Source organism: Capsicum annuum, chromosome 11 (assembly GCF_002878395.1).
Source record: "Capsicum annuum cultivar UCD-10X-F1 chromosome 11, UCD10Xv1.1, whole genome shotgun sequence".
NCBI classification, from domain to species: domain Eukaryota; kingdom Viridiplantae; phylum Streptophyta; class Magnoliopsida; order Solanales; family Solanaceae; genus Capsicum; species Capsicum annuum.
Window position 1 is genome coordinate 140,452,502 of NC_061121.1, and position 15,704 is coordinate 140,468,205.

The 15,704-nt window shown below is 37.9% G+C and overlaps 1 protein-coding gene across 7 annotated transcripts in view; it reads right to left on the reverse strand.

The window, feature by feature from the left end:
• LOC107846947 (putative vacuolar protein sorting-associated protein 13A) overlaps window positions 1-15,704 on the reverse strand; it is a gene marked incomplete at its 3' end in the record, with an annotated part of 124,821 nt that overhangs the window by 97,145 nt on the left and 11,972 nt on the right. For 6 of the 7 annotated variants that reach the window (XM_047398994.1, XM_047398993.1, XM_016691219.2 and 3 more), the window contains 1 exon segment: window positions 8,510-8,622. In XM_047398994.1, the coding sequence (XP_047254950.1) occupies window positions 8,510-8,622 (113 nt within the window). 7 annotated transcript variants of the gene reach the window in all.

The following is a 15,704-nucleotide window of genomic DNA, read 5'->3' on the forward strand; positions in this document are numbered from 1 at the left end:
GTTACTTTACAAAATGTCAAATCGCTTGGGTTCCTTTGGTATCTGATAATCCTCTTACCAAATTTCCTTCCTCGTACAAAATCTAATGTTTAAAAATCATCTATTGAGGTAACTCAAAAAATTTAATAATTACAAAGACTTTTTAACAACATGTGTGGAACGTGTCTCTAAATTATATTAATTTCGCAATAAGAAATTATGAGACAAATTATACTTCTCTAATTAAAATATTACTACTCTTATATATTGAGTTAAGTCCAAGCCTCGTGTAATATATATACACACACACATATATTTTAATCATTAAATATATATGTACAGATATGTCAAGTTATTTTAGCAAGATGTTTAAAAAAAACAAGCCAAAAAATTATCTACTAAGTACTTTAGTGTTGGCCTTTCATAAAAATTCTTTATTTCATTGAGTAAATATTTTACTCCTAGTCCGTTAGTTTTATTTGTCCTTCTTTGTTATTGATATAAACTTCACTCTAAACCGTTACTTGAATATTTACTTTAACTGATTCAAGATTGATTGGTTCTTGAAGAGATTGTGGACATCTCTTCAAAGAGAAAAGCCAAAGAATGGCGAAGCTCATTTGAGAGTGGTCATAAAAGCCACTGGCTTTGTGTGTAAACATGAGTAGGGGTGGGCATTCGATTTATTCGGTTTGATTGTTGAATATCGGTTTCGGTTTTTTATTTTCGGATTGACGAAAATGAAAACCATAACCAAACCAAAATTATTTCGGTTTGGTTCGATTTTTACAAATTCGGTTTGGTTATTTTGAATTTTTAATCCGGTTTTAAAGATTAAAGTAGTGAGAATTTAAAATTGGTGATTAATCTTTTTTTTCAAACCTATTTTTTATTGCCAAATACAATTAATTCAACATGCATGAAATAACCATAAATATCGACCTCGCTGAGTCTTCTCCATTGGTGTGACGGCAGTGGCCGCACTCGGCAGCGATTGCCGACGGCAGTAACGAACTGAGCAAACGACTGTCGTTGGCGATGTTGAAATTTCAAATGAATTGACGAACTGAGGATGGTTAAGCGCTGCTGCAGCCTTCACGTTTATGTTAGGGTCTAAAGCAAAGCAGTATATTAGGATTTAGGGTTACTAAATGATTATAATTTATATATTTATATGTTATATCAAATTATATTATATTTTTAGTATATTTACATATATATTAAATTATATATATTATAATATATTATTTATATAATTTCGGTTTTTCGATTTATCAGAATTCTTTTTTTCTAAATCCAAAAACCAAACCGTTTAATCAAATTTCTAAAATTTGAAACCGAAACCAATTCGAAAAACCAAACCAAAATTAAATTTCGGTTCGATTTTTCGATTTTTTTGGTTTAAACCAAAATATGCCCAGCCCTAAACATGAGTGCTGAGTGAGATGAATTTTGGGTGATACACTAAAGGAGTAATTTGTGAGGTCAATCCTTTATAACTAACTAATCTTCTTTTTTACAACTGTCTTTTATAGGAACAAGGAGTTAGAAGGTAGACATGAATGGTAATAGAAATCCAAGTGGTGATCCATGAAAGGAAGTGAAAAAGGGAGTTCATCTAATGAAATGCTTATATAAAGACATTTTGATACATAGTATGAGTGTCGGTATAAAGATTAAGAAGAGGGAACTCCGAGACATGAATCTTCCTTAACGAGTTAATTCAATGGGAATGAATCCTCGGATTCTTTGAAGCGGACTACCCAAGGAAATGGGAACCACTCAACTAAGTCTTGTTATAGAAAGTCTCGCATTCTCAAAAATTCCTTTTTCTTCTTGGTGCTGAAGTCATTTGGCTTCTAAATGTTTGTCACAAAGTATCTTGGTGAGTTGGATTGTGGATGTTGTAGAGAAGGGACCTGCAAATTTTGCAGAGAGGTAGAAGATAGAGAGCATTTATTTATCACTATCTAGTTAAGAAGTCTATCTTGGAATATTTTTGGGATAAAATGGGTGATGACATCAACCACCACGAAAATTCTTAGCATATGAATGGGAAATAGAGAGTTCAAGAAGAACTAAAACGGAAGATGAGGGCATCCAAATAATTAAATTGCAAGATGTGATAAACTGCATAGCCCCAGAAACGCAACGGAACATGGGATTAAATGGGAGAGTTCGAGCAATCTCAATGAGGTGTCTATTCTTCCTCTCTGCTACTCCATGTTGTTGAGGGATATTCGAACAAAAAGTCTGATGAATAATTCGTTGCTGAGTCATAAATTGCTGAAATTTGTAGGACATATATTCTAAGGTGGTACCCCCACGAAAAGTACGAATAGAGATACCACATTGATTTTGTATTACAGCACAATAACTCTTGAACATAGGAAACAATTCAAAGCGATCTTTCATTAAGAAAATCCAAGTACATCTTGAATAATCATCAATGAAGCTAACAAAATAACAAATCATACTTTGATTGGGTCCAAGAACATAAAGAGACATTTGAGCTCCGTTCGGCCATGAGAATTCGAAATACAACTTGGAATTGTATTTGGAAAAGTGAAAAACAAGAAAATATTGTTTTCACTTTTTTCCATCTTCCTTTTCTCACAAAAATTCAAAAATAACTCCAATTATATCCATGGGTAAACACAGCTTCAACTCCAACTTCAAAACTTTTAGTTTTCATGGCCAAACACCTACTTGATATCTTCAAAGTTCCTAATCGACAAGAGTAGTTTATGCCACAAAGCTATTCATGATCGTGTGTATCAGTGATGGGATAGAAGAATGAACTAAGGGATCAAAGATAAACAAGGTTCTATTACTAAATGGAAGAGTTTAAGAGGCTCACTAAAAAAAAATTTGCTCCTGCATATTTCCAAGAAAGAGGTTGTGGCGAATATAATAGGATCTACTTGGAATAGAAAAGAAGATTATGATAGAAGTTTGAAGAAATATGCAAGGAACAATGCCTAAAAAGAAGGCTTGAAGAATATTCAAGATATGTGTTCATTGTCATATGCTCAATCTAAAGGAAGGTAGAATTATGCTTCTTATGGTTCAATCATAAATTTGAAGTTAAAAGCCCTTTCAACAAATCAAATGAAATCCTTGGAGCATCTTCCATGCCTAAAGAAGAAAAGTCCTTCGCTACTTGTTATAATGAGGATTTAAGGTATCTTGGGTACAATCAACTATACTTCTTATGCCAAAAGCGGTAAAAGTGTGCCTTGTGATAAAACTTTGGAGCTAGAAATTGTTTAAAGAATGTGATATAACTTTGGAGCTAGAAAACTCTTTTATTATGCAAATGTGATATAACTTTGGAGCTGAAAACTCTTTTATTATGCACGACATTACCCATTGTGTATACTATTACTAGGTGGGTGTTCTTTTCTTATTTCTTATTCATATTACTCTTATTTTCGTGTTTCTCGTATTTCTATTTTTATTAAGCCTTATTTCTTATTTCGATTATGCCACCAATCCTGTTTTCATGTATTACTTTGATCTTGCTAACTATTCTTTATCTTGAGCCGGGGGTCTATCGGAAACAGTCTCTCTACTTCTTTTGAGGTAGCGGTATGGACTGCGTACATTTTACCCTCCTCAGACCCCACTTGGTGGGAATACACTGGGTTTGTTGTTGTTGTTGTTGATAGTACCCATTGCAAACCAAACCTGTGGAGAACCATCTCCCAAACCCGTATAGCCACTTAATATCTTCATCTGCATCATTGCACATGAAACACCAACATAATTAGTTCTCGACTATCCGTTGTCAAAATCACCCCTCTTGCTACCAACCAAAGAAAGAAACCAACCTTTCTAAGCACCCAGGGACCAGATAGAACAAAAAGGAGATACAGTTCCCCTTCTCTTCACCTCAGGAACCTCTCATAAAAAGATTAGACAGTGAACATATCATCGTTGCTCACTCTCTATCTCCACACATATGGAATAGCCTGCACTGTATCCTGCCTATACAAAAGCTCGGACCAATTAAGGAATCCCACAATCTCCCAGTCTTGTAGGTCCCTCCGAGATCTCAAGTCCAAGTGAACAACCCCACCCACATTACCCATACAAATTTGTTGTACCATCATCTATTTTTGGCATAAAACACTTACGATGTTGATAAAAACTTCCTTTCACTTGACTCCTCCAACCCATTGTGCTTCCGGAAGCTAATTCTATTTCCATCATCATCACTAAAAGATAAGTTTCCGTTGAATTCTTCCCAACCCTTCATAATGCCCCTCCATAAGATGCACCCAAACGGTAAAATGGTAAAATGATAATTCTGGTCCTCTAAATCCCCCACCACAGCACCACATTGTTAACCCATCACCCTCTTCCATAATGAATTCTCCTCTACCTCAAATCTCCACATCCACTTACCTAGTACAACACTAAGCGTCTTAACCCCACTCCTTAGAGATGTCACAACGCTCTTTCTGAAACTGATATATATATATATATACATACACATATATAAAAGATATATATACACACACATATATGTATGTGTGTGTACATGTATACACACATACATATATACACATACACACACATACATATATACATATAGATATATATATATATATATATGGTTGTAACGCAAGGTAAGGCTGAGTATAATACACCCTTGTAGTGGGACCCTTCTCTAGACACCGCGCATAGCGGTAGCTTAATGCACCGGGCTGCCCTTTTTACATGTATATGTATATATGTATATATATCTATATGTATAGATGTATGTGTGTATGTGTATATGTATATATGTATATATATCTATACATATAGATATATATACATATACATATACATATATATATACACATGTATATATATAAGTTGCACCATGACAGTGCAAAAAGAGAACAAATTCCCAACTAAGCTTAGGCTACTGCGTCACAAGGATCCTATCATATCAACTAGTGACTCAGCCTTCTCAACATAGCCTTCTTTACACCTAAAAAGAACATAAATATACAATTTTCACCAAAAATTGTATCCATCTTCAAAAGCTCTACAATTCCTGTCCTTCTAAATAGTCCACCATATGCAAGAGCAGGGACAAGTTTCCACCAATTTTTCGAACCAACTTTCCCCTCATTGCTAGGAGCATCGCCCTTTTGACTTGATATGCCAAGAAGACTACAACCGATAGTAGATCACCTTTTTTTTTGGCCTTCATAAAAGGTGATCTACTATCTCTGCCCCATCATTTTGATTTGAACATTTCAATAAATCAACTGTTGCGGGCTTCGGCCATCCCTACCATGTTCAAGAGTAGTTGCCATAACTGCTAATAGGACGGTGAATGAACAAGTGGCTATTATTTTTTTATTTTATTTTTTGATAACTATGGTGTCCAGGCCAGCTTTTGCGCACCTCGAGTACATCCACGAGATACCTGCCACCTCCCAACAGTCATCAGGTATCTCCGTCTGATATCTCTATCCACCAAGGCTAGAACATATGGGAATGAATAAGTCATTGTTATTTTTCATAGCAATTCCACCGAAAAAGCATATATACCACAGTTGAAATCTCTTCTTTGATGTTTATCCTGTGTGAGGCAAGCATTTCTTACTACTATCAAGAAAAGCATACCATCTTAAAGGGAGCCATTATCTTCCAAATGGATCTCCACGACCACTAATTAGTTGACTCACTGTGCCTAATCAGAATGTTATAAGTCGAGTTTACATAATAAGTTCCTTTCCTAGTGGACTTCCATATAAGTGAATCTTCAGTCTCTTTGAACCCTTGGGACAGATTTCAAGGTCTTGAAAAATTCAACAACTCTTTCTAGCTCCTGGTCATTGTAGTAGCCTTCCAAAAGTAGTATTCCACCAGTCCTGCTAGTTCCAGATTAATGTCTGGCATAGTGGCAACGCTAAGGAATTTAGGCAAGAGTTACTTTAGAAGTCCATGCCCAAGCCAATTATCACACCAACAAAAAGAACTTTCCTACCTTTGCACCCACTTAAACTAACTTTTCTTGCCACTAGTATGACCCTTCCATATTCCAAGCCTCTTTTCACCCCTCTATGACACCACTCCAGATCCCCAAGACTTTACTTTTAGCACCCAAAGTTAGCCCCAAATAGATAGTAGGGAGAGAACTCACGCATCGTCGAACACCTACAAGTTCTTAAAAATTGTCCACTTTATTAACCTGGAATAAACTGCTCTTGCGCTAACTGACATGATGTCTAGAGATTGCCTCAAAAATACCCAAATAGCTCTCAATTGTTTGACCCAATCAATATCAGCATCACAGAACACCAATGAATCATTCGTGTAAAGTAAATGGGTGATCTCTATACCTATGTTCTCCCCGCTTGTAACCTTGAAACCCCTCAAGGCTCTCCCATTTCTTTTGTAATTTTAAAATCTGATTCAGTCCTTCCATAGCTATAAGAAAGAGGAAAGGAGAGAGAGAATCACGTTGTCTCAATCCTCTCTCAGAAGAGAAGAACCCTTCAGGGGATACACTTACCCAGAATAGAAAGTTCGACCTAATACAGAAGGCAATCCATCTAATACACTTCATACCAAAACCCATGTCTTTTACAACTTTTAAGAGGAAGTTCCAATTAACATGATTGTAAGCCTTCTCAATGTCAAATTTGCAGAGAATACCATAAGTCTGATATTTAATTCTAGAGTCCACACACTCACTCACTATCAATGTCGCATTCCATGATTTGTCTACATCTAACAAAAGTTATTTGATGTTATCCACCAGTTTATCAATCTCTATATTTCACACACACTTCCAATCAGACTTAGAGGTTTGAAATCTCTTAAGACTTTTGGCACCATTTTTCTTGGGAATCAAAGCAACATAAGTTGAAATTTTTTTCTCCTCTATTGAATCTTCACTGGAGTCATCCGAATCTATCTATAACAATGCTAGGAGCTTGTAGAATAGAAAGAAAATATGTAGGAATGCTCGACAAGGTGCTTTTCATCAAAATGCCTTACCCCCTTTATATAGGTACCTCTTTTCTCATCCTACTAGCCACTTCCTTATTCTCTCAGCCACTGGACTCCACACTACAGTATCCTTATTTAACGCACCCAATGATAGCCCCAGGTGGTAGGTAAACTAACCACCTTGCAACCCAAAACCTATACAATCTCTCCAATGTTGTCCACCACTCCTACGGGCATAATCTCACATATTTTGAGGCTCATTTTATGGTGTCGGGAGACAACTTGAAACCAAATGAGAATCTGCCTCAAGTTCAAAATCTGAGAAACCTTTGCGTAACAAAACACCTGCTTATCATCAGCAAATACTAGAGGGGTGATTCTGATGGCAAAAACCTTATAAAATGAAAGGTGGTTTGCATAAGCTAGTGTTTCCTTTGTAAGAAGGCAGGTGAGGATGTGGACCATATTCTAATACATTGCAAATTAGCCTAGAGGTTATGGGAGGAAATCTTTAGATGGGTTGGCATTTCCTGTATAATGCCAAAATCCGCGAACGAGTTGATGTACAGCGGGAAGAATGGCGCTAGGAGAAGAAAATACAAGGCTTGGAATATCACTCCTCTTGATTTAATGTGGGTCATTTGGAAAGAAAGGAATAGGAGAGCTTTTGAAAGGGCGGAGATGAGTTTTGCTCCTTTGTTTTACAAGGTAAACAGTATTATTAACATTTGGAAGAAAATTTCCCGCATACAAGAGGTATACCAAAAGTAGAGAAACTACATCAAAACATGATTTTCTACAAAAAGCACCCCATGCTCTATACAAGTAGGAATATTCAGGGTGCAACAAAAAGCAATTAGAGAAAGTAAGTTACTTCTTAAATGTACAAAACCATATTTGATCCCCTCAAAAGCTCTCCTATTCTCTCTCCATACGACATGAGGGCTAGTGGAGCAAACATCCATGCCTTTTATTTTCTACGTCTGTCTTCCTGCCAAACTGTGCAGTACATCTCTAACAATACTTTGCTTCATCCCTTACACGCAAAAACTATTCAAGACCACCCTCCACAAGCTCGATGGCACTTCGCAATGCACCAAGAGATGATCAACTTCTTCACCCATGCACTTGCGGATATAGCACCAACATAAGCTTTGCTCATTTGAGAAGTAGTCTCTGATCCCTTTTTTTGGTGCACCCATGTAGTTCCTGTTTGTATAGTGTGTTGAGTGCCTTTTGGAGAACTATATTTTGTAGGTTTCTCCTTTTTTGGTATGCCTCTTGTATAAGGCCACGTTGGCCTTGTTTTTTATTAATGATATACTTTACCTGACGTGTGTGTGTGTATATATGAACTACAAAACGAACCACAGTAACCTAATATTATATACGTATATATGTATGTATAAACCAATTCGAAGCCAAATACATGTCTGTCTCTTAAATCAGTTGGATTCGGTCATTCTGCTCGGTGTGATTTTTTGTTTTTCTTGAACACTCCTAATTACTTATGTTGAATATTCCTATGATAAACAAAGAGATCTGGTAATAACAAATCATGGTATAGTACCTCTTTGTCATCTCGCTGAGATGCACATACTAATACATCCTCTAAACTGATTATGACAGGATCCCAGCCAAGCTTTTTCCATGGAATTTTAATACTCAACTTGCCAACACGACCTAAAAAGGAAAACACGTAGGATCTCATCAGGAAAAGAGAACTTAAGACATAAAATGTCTGAGAAAATAGCCTGTAGATTTTTTATAAGCACAAAAATGGCCCAGTGTTACAAATTTCATCAATAAGCATCAAACTCCACGGGAGTACACAAAGAAAACCGAAGGGAAAGAAGCAATCAACTTCTTATTCTTTTAAAATCTTGCTGACATCCCATTTATTCGACAAAGACTAACAGGCATGCATTTAGTGGAATCAGAAGTTCTTAAGACAAGAGTTCCTGATTTCAAAATTTAACTCAATCTAAATTCTTTCTGTTGCCGAAACAAATTAAATTGAAATAATGTCATCACATTACCTGTATCAACAAAAATTAAGTATTCCTAATGTTTTATACACCACAAGACATTACATTTTTTTTTTTGATAAGGTTCAAAAGACATTTCATAACCAAACAATGCTCTCGGGCACATTCCCCACGAATTTTCTCTCTCCTACTTCTTAGGACTGTAGTACACCTTTTCCGGTGACTTTTCCACCGGAATTGTCCACGTTTGTTCTCCTCAACCCTAACTACAACCTTCTGTTGTAGTTTGCTACCACTCCTTTCTTTTGCCTTTCTCTCTTTCTTTTCTCATGGGAGACAACGTGACTTTCTTCCATGCTGGTTTTAAGTCCTATGACATCTCAAAGTTCAGATCAAGTACAGAAACCTGGTTTGAATGGACTGAGCATAGTGGACACCTGATGAGGAAAGCTACTGTTAGCATTAAAGTAATGAAATGGATAGTTCAGATATTTATTACTGCCTCTAAGGAGAGTAAACAGACAGTTAGAAGATGGACATTAAAGGACCATTTTGCAGAATCCTTTTGTACTCTCAAGTACAATGAACATGGCAGGTACATTAGTTTCATTGCTATACAGGGGGGCAGCAGGTCTGTTATTATAACACCTGAAGTTGCATTAAATGCTGGTTGGGGGGGGTATAGCACAGAAAATCCACACAGGTTCATCAATGCCACAGATGAAGGGGAAGTTAAGTCACCAGCTAGAAGGCCACGTTTTGAAGCCTCATACATGGAAGCCTTCAAAACCAACAAGTGGAAGACGGAAGGAATGAAAAAGCCAGTGATCAAATCCTCAATCTCCAGAATAACCATTCCTGGAAGCTCGGTGCCTTCAGAAGAGCATTTACTTGGAAGAAGCATTGTTGGAAGCTTCTCGGATCATGAAACCCCAACTTTGAACGACATTCGAAGATGGATCAGTAGGAATTGGAGCACCTCCCATGGAGTCAATGTTTATGGAATGAATTGACACTCACTTTCTCTTTGCAATGCCCTCCCGGAAGGAGAGGGAACATGTCCTAAAAGGAAAATGGAGGTGGCAGATGCTAAAGATGAGCCTACAATAGTGGTCTCACACCTCTGGATGCTGGCCAGACGGAATTGCAAGAAATTGGGTCTGGATTCGCCTTCTAGGGTTACCTGTGAACTTGTGATCTCAAACAAAATTCCAACAAATCGGGGACATATGTCGCGGTTGGATTGAAACAGAAGAAGAAACCAATCTCAAGAACCATCTTTACTAGGCAAGAATCAAGGTCAAAGGAGATGGAAGTACAGTCCCAAAAGAGGAAGAGCAACAATGATGGATTCATATACAAAATCCCCATCTGGTCCGAGCTCCCGGTGTCGGTAAGAAGAGGATGGCAGATCAAACATGAAAGAGGTGGAGGACAGATGGGTAATGAGGGTAACCTAACCTATATAGAAGAGAACAGCTTTCCAGCACTATACTTTCTCAGGCGGTGCAGGTCATAGGTCACGTGGGCACATCAAAAGATGGGGCTGATTTTAAAAATAAGTCATGTGATACGCACGTGAAGCAGCTGGAGCAAGGTAATTTCACCCAATTTAAAAGAAGAGGTCGAAAATTGGGCCCAATCACTTTCGACCCAATTGTACAAACCTGGGCCAAGCTCGACTTTTCAGAGCCCAGTAACTCAGACCTACCTTCTAAGATAAAAATTAACGCTAATACTGGCTTTAAGTCGAGTGACATAGCATCAATTACAGAAGGAACAGACTCCCATCGGGAGGAAGCTCTTGATGATACCTCTTCTGCCAAGAGGGCTTCAATTACAGAAGAGGAAATCGGAACAGTTGAAATTTCACAACATCAATCCTCCCTATCTACTCCAGTTTCTACTAAAACTTCAACTGCTTCGATACAAAATGAGCTTTTAAACAATTTGCATGTAGAGATTCTGTCAACCTGCGACAGAAGAGGACGATAGATGATTGGTGAACATTAGTGGTGAATTGCCTCTTATAGCAATAGAAGATCGGAAGGTTGACTGCAACACTGAAATTCGTAATCAACTTTTACATACTGAATATGGAAATTGTGGGGAAATCTGGGAAGTTGAAGAAGCTGAACCAATTGTGGTTCAACATCAAGGAAATCATCAAGACAAAGTAGTGTACACACCAATTTGGGTCCGTCAATATTTGATCAAATTAAGCTAACTATTCGGAGTAGATTTCCGGGATATCAAGAAGAAGCCATGGAACTTCTCATGCAGATTGATAGCAGTAGACAAGCAAGAAGAATAGAGTAGGAGATTAATATCAAAAAAAAGCAGATTCAAGGGGATACAAGAGCTGAAGGGACTGGTCTCTTTTGACGTTAAATTTAAAGGATAGTGGAAGCAGGATCAAGGGAAAGCTTTGGCTTTAATTGATCAATGAAGATCAAATTAGTCACGTGGAATGTGAGGGGATTAAACAACATAGACGAGACAAGATTAGTGAAGAATTCTATACTAGCGTGGGGTGCAGACATCATATGTTTGCAGGAAACTAAACTTGAGGGGGATGTAGAAGACATTGTTAAGCAAATTTGCGGAGGTAGATGGACAAGTTCCACATGTCTTAAGGCCAGCGGAACTAGGGGTGGAATCATAATGATATGGGATAGAAGAATATGGAAAGGGGAAATATTTCAGATTGGGGTTCATACTTTGACCTGTAAATTTGAAGATCAGTTGCAGGATTTTAGATGCCATACTGCAGGTGTGTATGCTCTAAACTGTCACTCTGAAAGAAGGGAGATTTGGGAGGAAGTAAGTGTTGTGAGGGGCTTGATGGAGGGTCCATGGGCAATTTGTGGAGACTTCAATATAGTCAGATTTCCTACATTTCCTTCAAAGGAATTGCAAGAGAAGGTCCATAGCTATGGTGGAATTCTCAGACTTCATAGAAGACACATGAACCTTATTGATCTTCAACTGGAAGGTGGTGCTTATACTTAGTATAGAGGGGACACATACGCCATTGCCCAAGAATTGACAGAATCCCGATATCCGAAGAGTCGGATGACAGTTTAGCAATATCAAACAATCCCTTCTGCAGAGAATAACATCTGATCATGTCCCTGTTATACTGCAATGTGGAGATTGGGACCAACAAAAATCATACTTCAAGTTCGATAATTGGTGGCTGAAAACTGATGGCTTTGTCGACAGAGATAAGAGTTGGTGGACATCATTTGAGTTTTCAGGAAAACCTGACTACTCTTTTGCTTGTAAAATGAAAGCTTTGAAAGCAAAACTAAGGGAGTGGAGTAAAAGCAACCAAGGCAATCTGAAAGTACAGAAGTCAAACTAGTTCAATCAACTAGCAATGTTAGACAAGGTACTGTGAAAGTAGAAATTTAATAGAGGAGGAAATGGTGGAGAAGTCATCCCTGCTAATGAAGTACGGAGAATGAAAAAGTGGCATGGAGGCAAAGATCAAGGGCCACTTGGCTGAAGGAAGGAAACAGAAACACTAGGTTTTTTCACAAAACTGCAAATGCCCAGAAAAGATGTAACAACATTGACCAATTAATGATCCGGGGTGAATTAATATCAGAGCCACAGAGTATCAAGAATGATATTTTGGAATTTTACAAAAACCTTTACACTGAGACTGAAGAGTGGAGGCCGGGAAGCAACTTTGAAGATTGTCCAACAATAACTGAAGAAGAAAAGGATAATTGCAAAGCAAATTTGAAGAACAAGTAGTCCTGAGATCTTTGAAAATGTGTGCCATGGATAAGACACCACACCAGCCCTGACGGATTCACAATGGGGTTTTTTATTAAATGCTCGGAGGTGCTCGAACAGGACATCATGGGGGTATTCCGCAATTTCCATTCTCATGCTTTCTTTGAAAGGAGTTTTAATGCAACTTACATCGTTTTGATTCCCGAGAAGAAAGGTGCAAAAGAGTTAAGGGACTACAAACCAATAAGTCTCATCAGAAGCATCTACAAGATTATTGCAAAAGGACATGTTGAGAGACTGAAAAAGGTAATGGAAAAGTTGGTAGACTCACAACAGATGGCATTCATAAGAGGAAGGCAAATAATGGATGTTATTCTTATAAGACAACAAAGCAATGGACTCAAGACAGAAACAAAAAAAGCCTGGTGTTCGTTGAAAGCTAGATATTGAGAAAGCATATGACCATGTAAATTGGAATTTCTTACTCAGCATGTTACAACAAATGGGCTTTGGAGTGAAATGGATCAAGTGGATAAAATTGTGTTTCTACTATTAGATTCTCAATCTCGGGCAAGGTGATCCCCTATCCCTTTTTTTGTTCATAATTGCCATGGAAGGGCTAAACAACATGAACAAAACAGCCAATCTTAATGGGTGGATTAAGGGCTTTAAGGTATCCATGAATGGTCATTATAGTCCGGAGATTACACATCTTTAATATGCTGAAGACACCTTGATATTCAAAGATGCAGATGTAGAGCAACTAAGAATTCTAAGAATTATCTTAGTCCTTTTTGAAGGTATTTCTGGGCTACATATTAACCAGAGAAAAAGTCATCTTTTCCCAAATAATGAGGTAACAAACATGGAGGCTTTGGCAATGATTCAAGGGGGAGAAGTGGGGGCTCTCCCTACTACTTATCTTGGCATGCCACTACTACTTACCTTGGCATGCCATTGGGGGCAAAATCAAAATGTCCAGGGAGTTGGAAGAATGTCATAGAGAAATGTAAGAAAAAGCTTCCAAGATTGAAGGGTCAATACTTGTCATTTTGGTGGGAGACTCACACTGATTAATTCAGTCCTAGATTCCATGTCGACTTATATGATGTCCCTTAGTCACATTCCAGTGGGAGTCACTCAAAGACTGGACAATATTAGAAGGAAGTTTTTGTGGTAGAGGAATAAAGAAAAAAAGGTGTATCATCCAGTAAAGTGGAAAGAACTAATTCTTAGCAAGGCTACAGGGAATTAGAAATTTGAAAAATCACAGCAAAGCACTCAAATTGAAGTGGTTATGGAGATATTCTCAAGACCCTCAAAGCTTATGAAGCGATGTGATCAAAGCTAAGTATGGAGTGAAAGATAACTGGAAGACAAAGTCAGTTAACTTAACTTATGATGTTAGCCTTTGCAGGTCTATTAGGGTACTATGGCCTGCACTTAAAGTCTGTACTAGAGTACAGAATGGCAACAAGACTTCATTCTGGAATGATAACTAGCTAGGGAATAGAACCTTAAAAGTCTAATTTGTTGATATTTTTGCTCTAGCTCAACACCAACAGAAATCTATAGCTGAAATGTGGCCCCTTTAAGGTTGGAATCTGATATTTAGAAGAAACTTGTACAACTGGGAGGTGAACAGAATAATCGGATTTCACAGACAGCTAGAGAACTTCACAGGAACCCAGAGTGGAGATGACAAGCTGAGATGGCAGGCAAATAGCAGTGGGAAGTTAAGTGTTAATGCAGCCTATAAAATGTTGAACCAGCCCAGAATCCCAGTCACCAACTGGCCCATATATGGAAGACTAAAGAACCATATAAGGTTGCTTGTTTCTCATGGTTATTGGCAAAGGAAGCAATGCTCCCAATGGAAAATTCAATCAAGAAAAAGTGGATTCTTTGTTCTAGATGTTGCTTATGTGAAAAAGAGGCGGAATCAGTTGGTCATTTATTTCTTCACTACAACATCACTAACCAGTTATGAAAGATCTTCATTAATCTCAGAGGTGTAGCCTGGACAATGCCTACAAAGATTACTGAAGCTCTCCTTAGCGGGAAAGGAGTAGATGGAGGATAGTATGGTGGACAATTTGAAGAGAGAAATTCTAGATGTTTTGAGAACAGTTGAAATACAGTACAGAAGATCAAACTTAATTGTATTTTGTTGTTTTGTTTTTAGTGCAATCAGGTCCATTTAGAAGATACTATATCTATCCTGGACACTTTAGGCTCTTGTTAGGATGGTAGTCTGTTTCGCTTTCTTTTGCTCACGTGTATATATGTGTATATATGGTTTCAGTACAAACCTATGTACTGATTTGTGCTTAATACATGCAACTTTTACCTTCTAAAAAACAAGTAATACCAACTAATAACCAAAAATTGATGACTTTTACCTTCTGAAAAAACAAGTAATACCAACTAATAACCAAAAATTGGTGAGTCAGGTGACTGAGAACCGTAAGGAGAGCTACATTTAGTATGGGTAGATGAGCAGGCGAAGTCTAAACACTAGAGAGCTGGTGCTTTACAGTGTGTTTGGTATGAACGAAAACATTTTCTGGAAAATGTTTTCCAATTTTTTCATGCTTGGTTGGCTTATAGATTTTGAAAAATATTTTCCAAATCAACTTATTTTCCTCAAATCTAAGGAAAATGACTTCCCTTCAAAAAGGAAAACATTTTTCAGAACTCCCTTTCAACCCTACTCATAAGTTGAAATATTCACACAACTCTCAAAATCACCCATCCCTACTCCGACCCTCAATCCCCCACCCCCGCCCCCACCCCGCCCCCTGACTCTATCCCCTCTAGTCAGCCCACACATCCAACGCAACATCCGCATTTCTGCCACCTTCATTTTTTGGATGTGGGAGTTCTTAACTGGCCAACACTCCGCTCCATACAACATGGCCGGACGGACTACCACCCTGTAGAATTTGCCTTTCAGCTTGGGCGGCACCTTCTTATCACACAACACCCCCGACGCGAGCTTCCACTTCATCCATCCCACCCCAATACGGT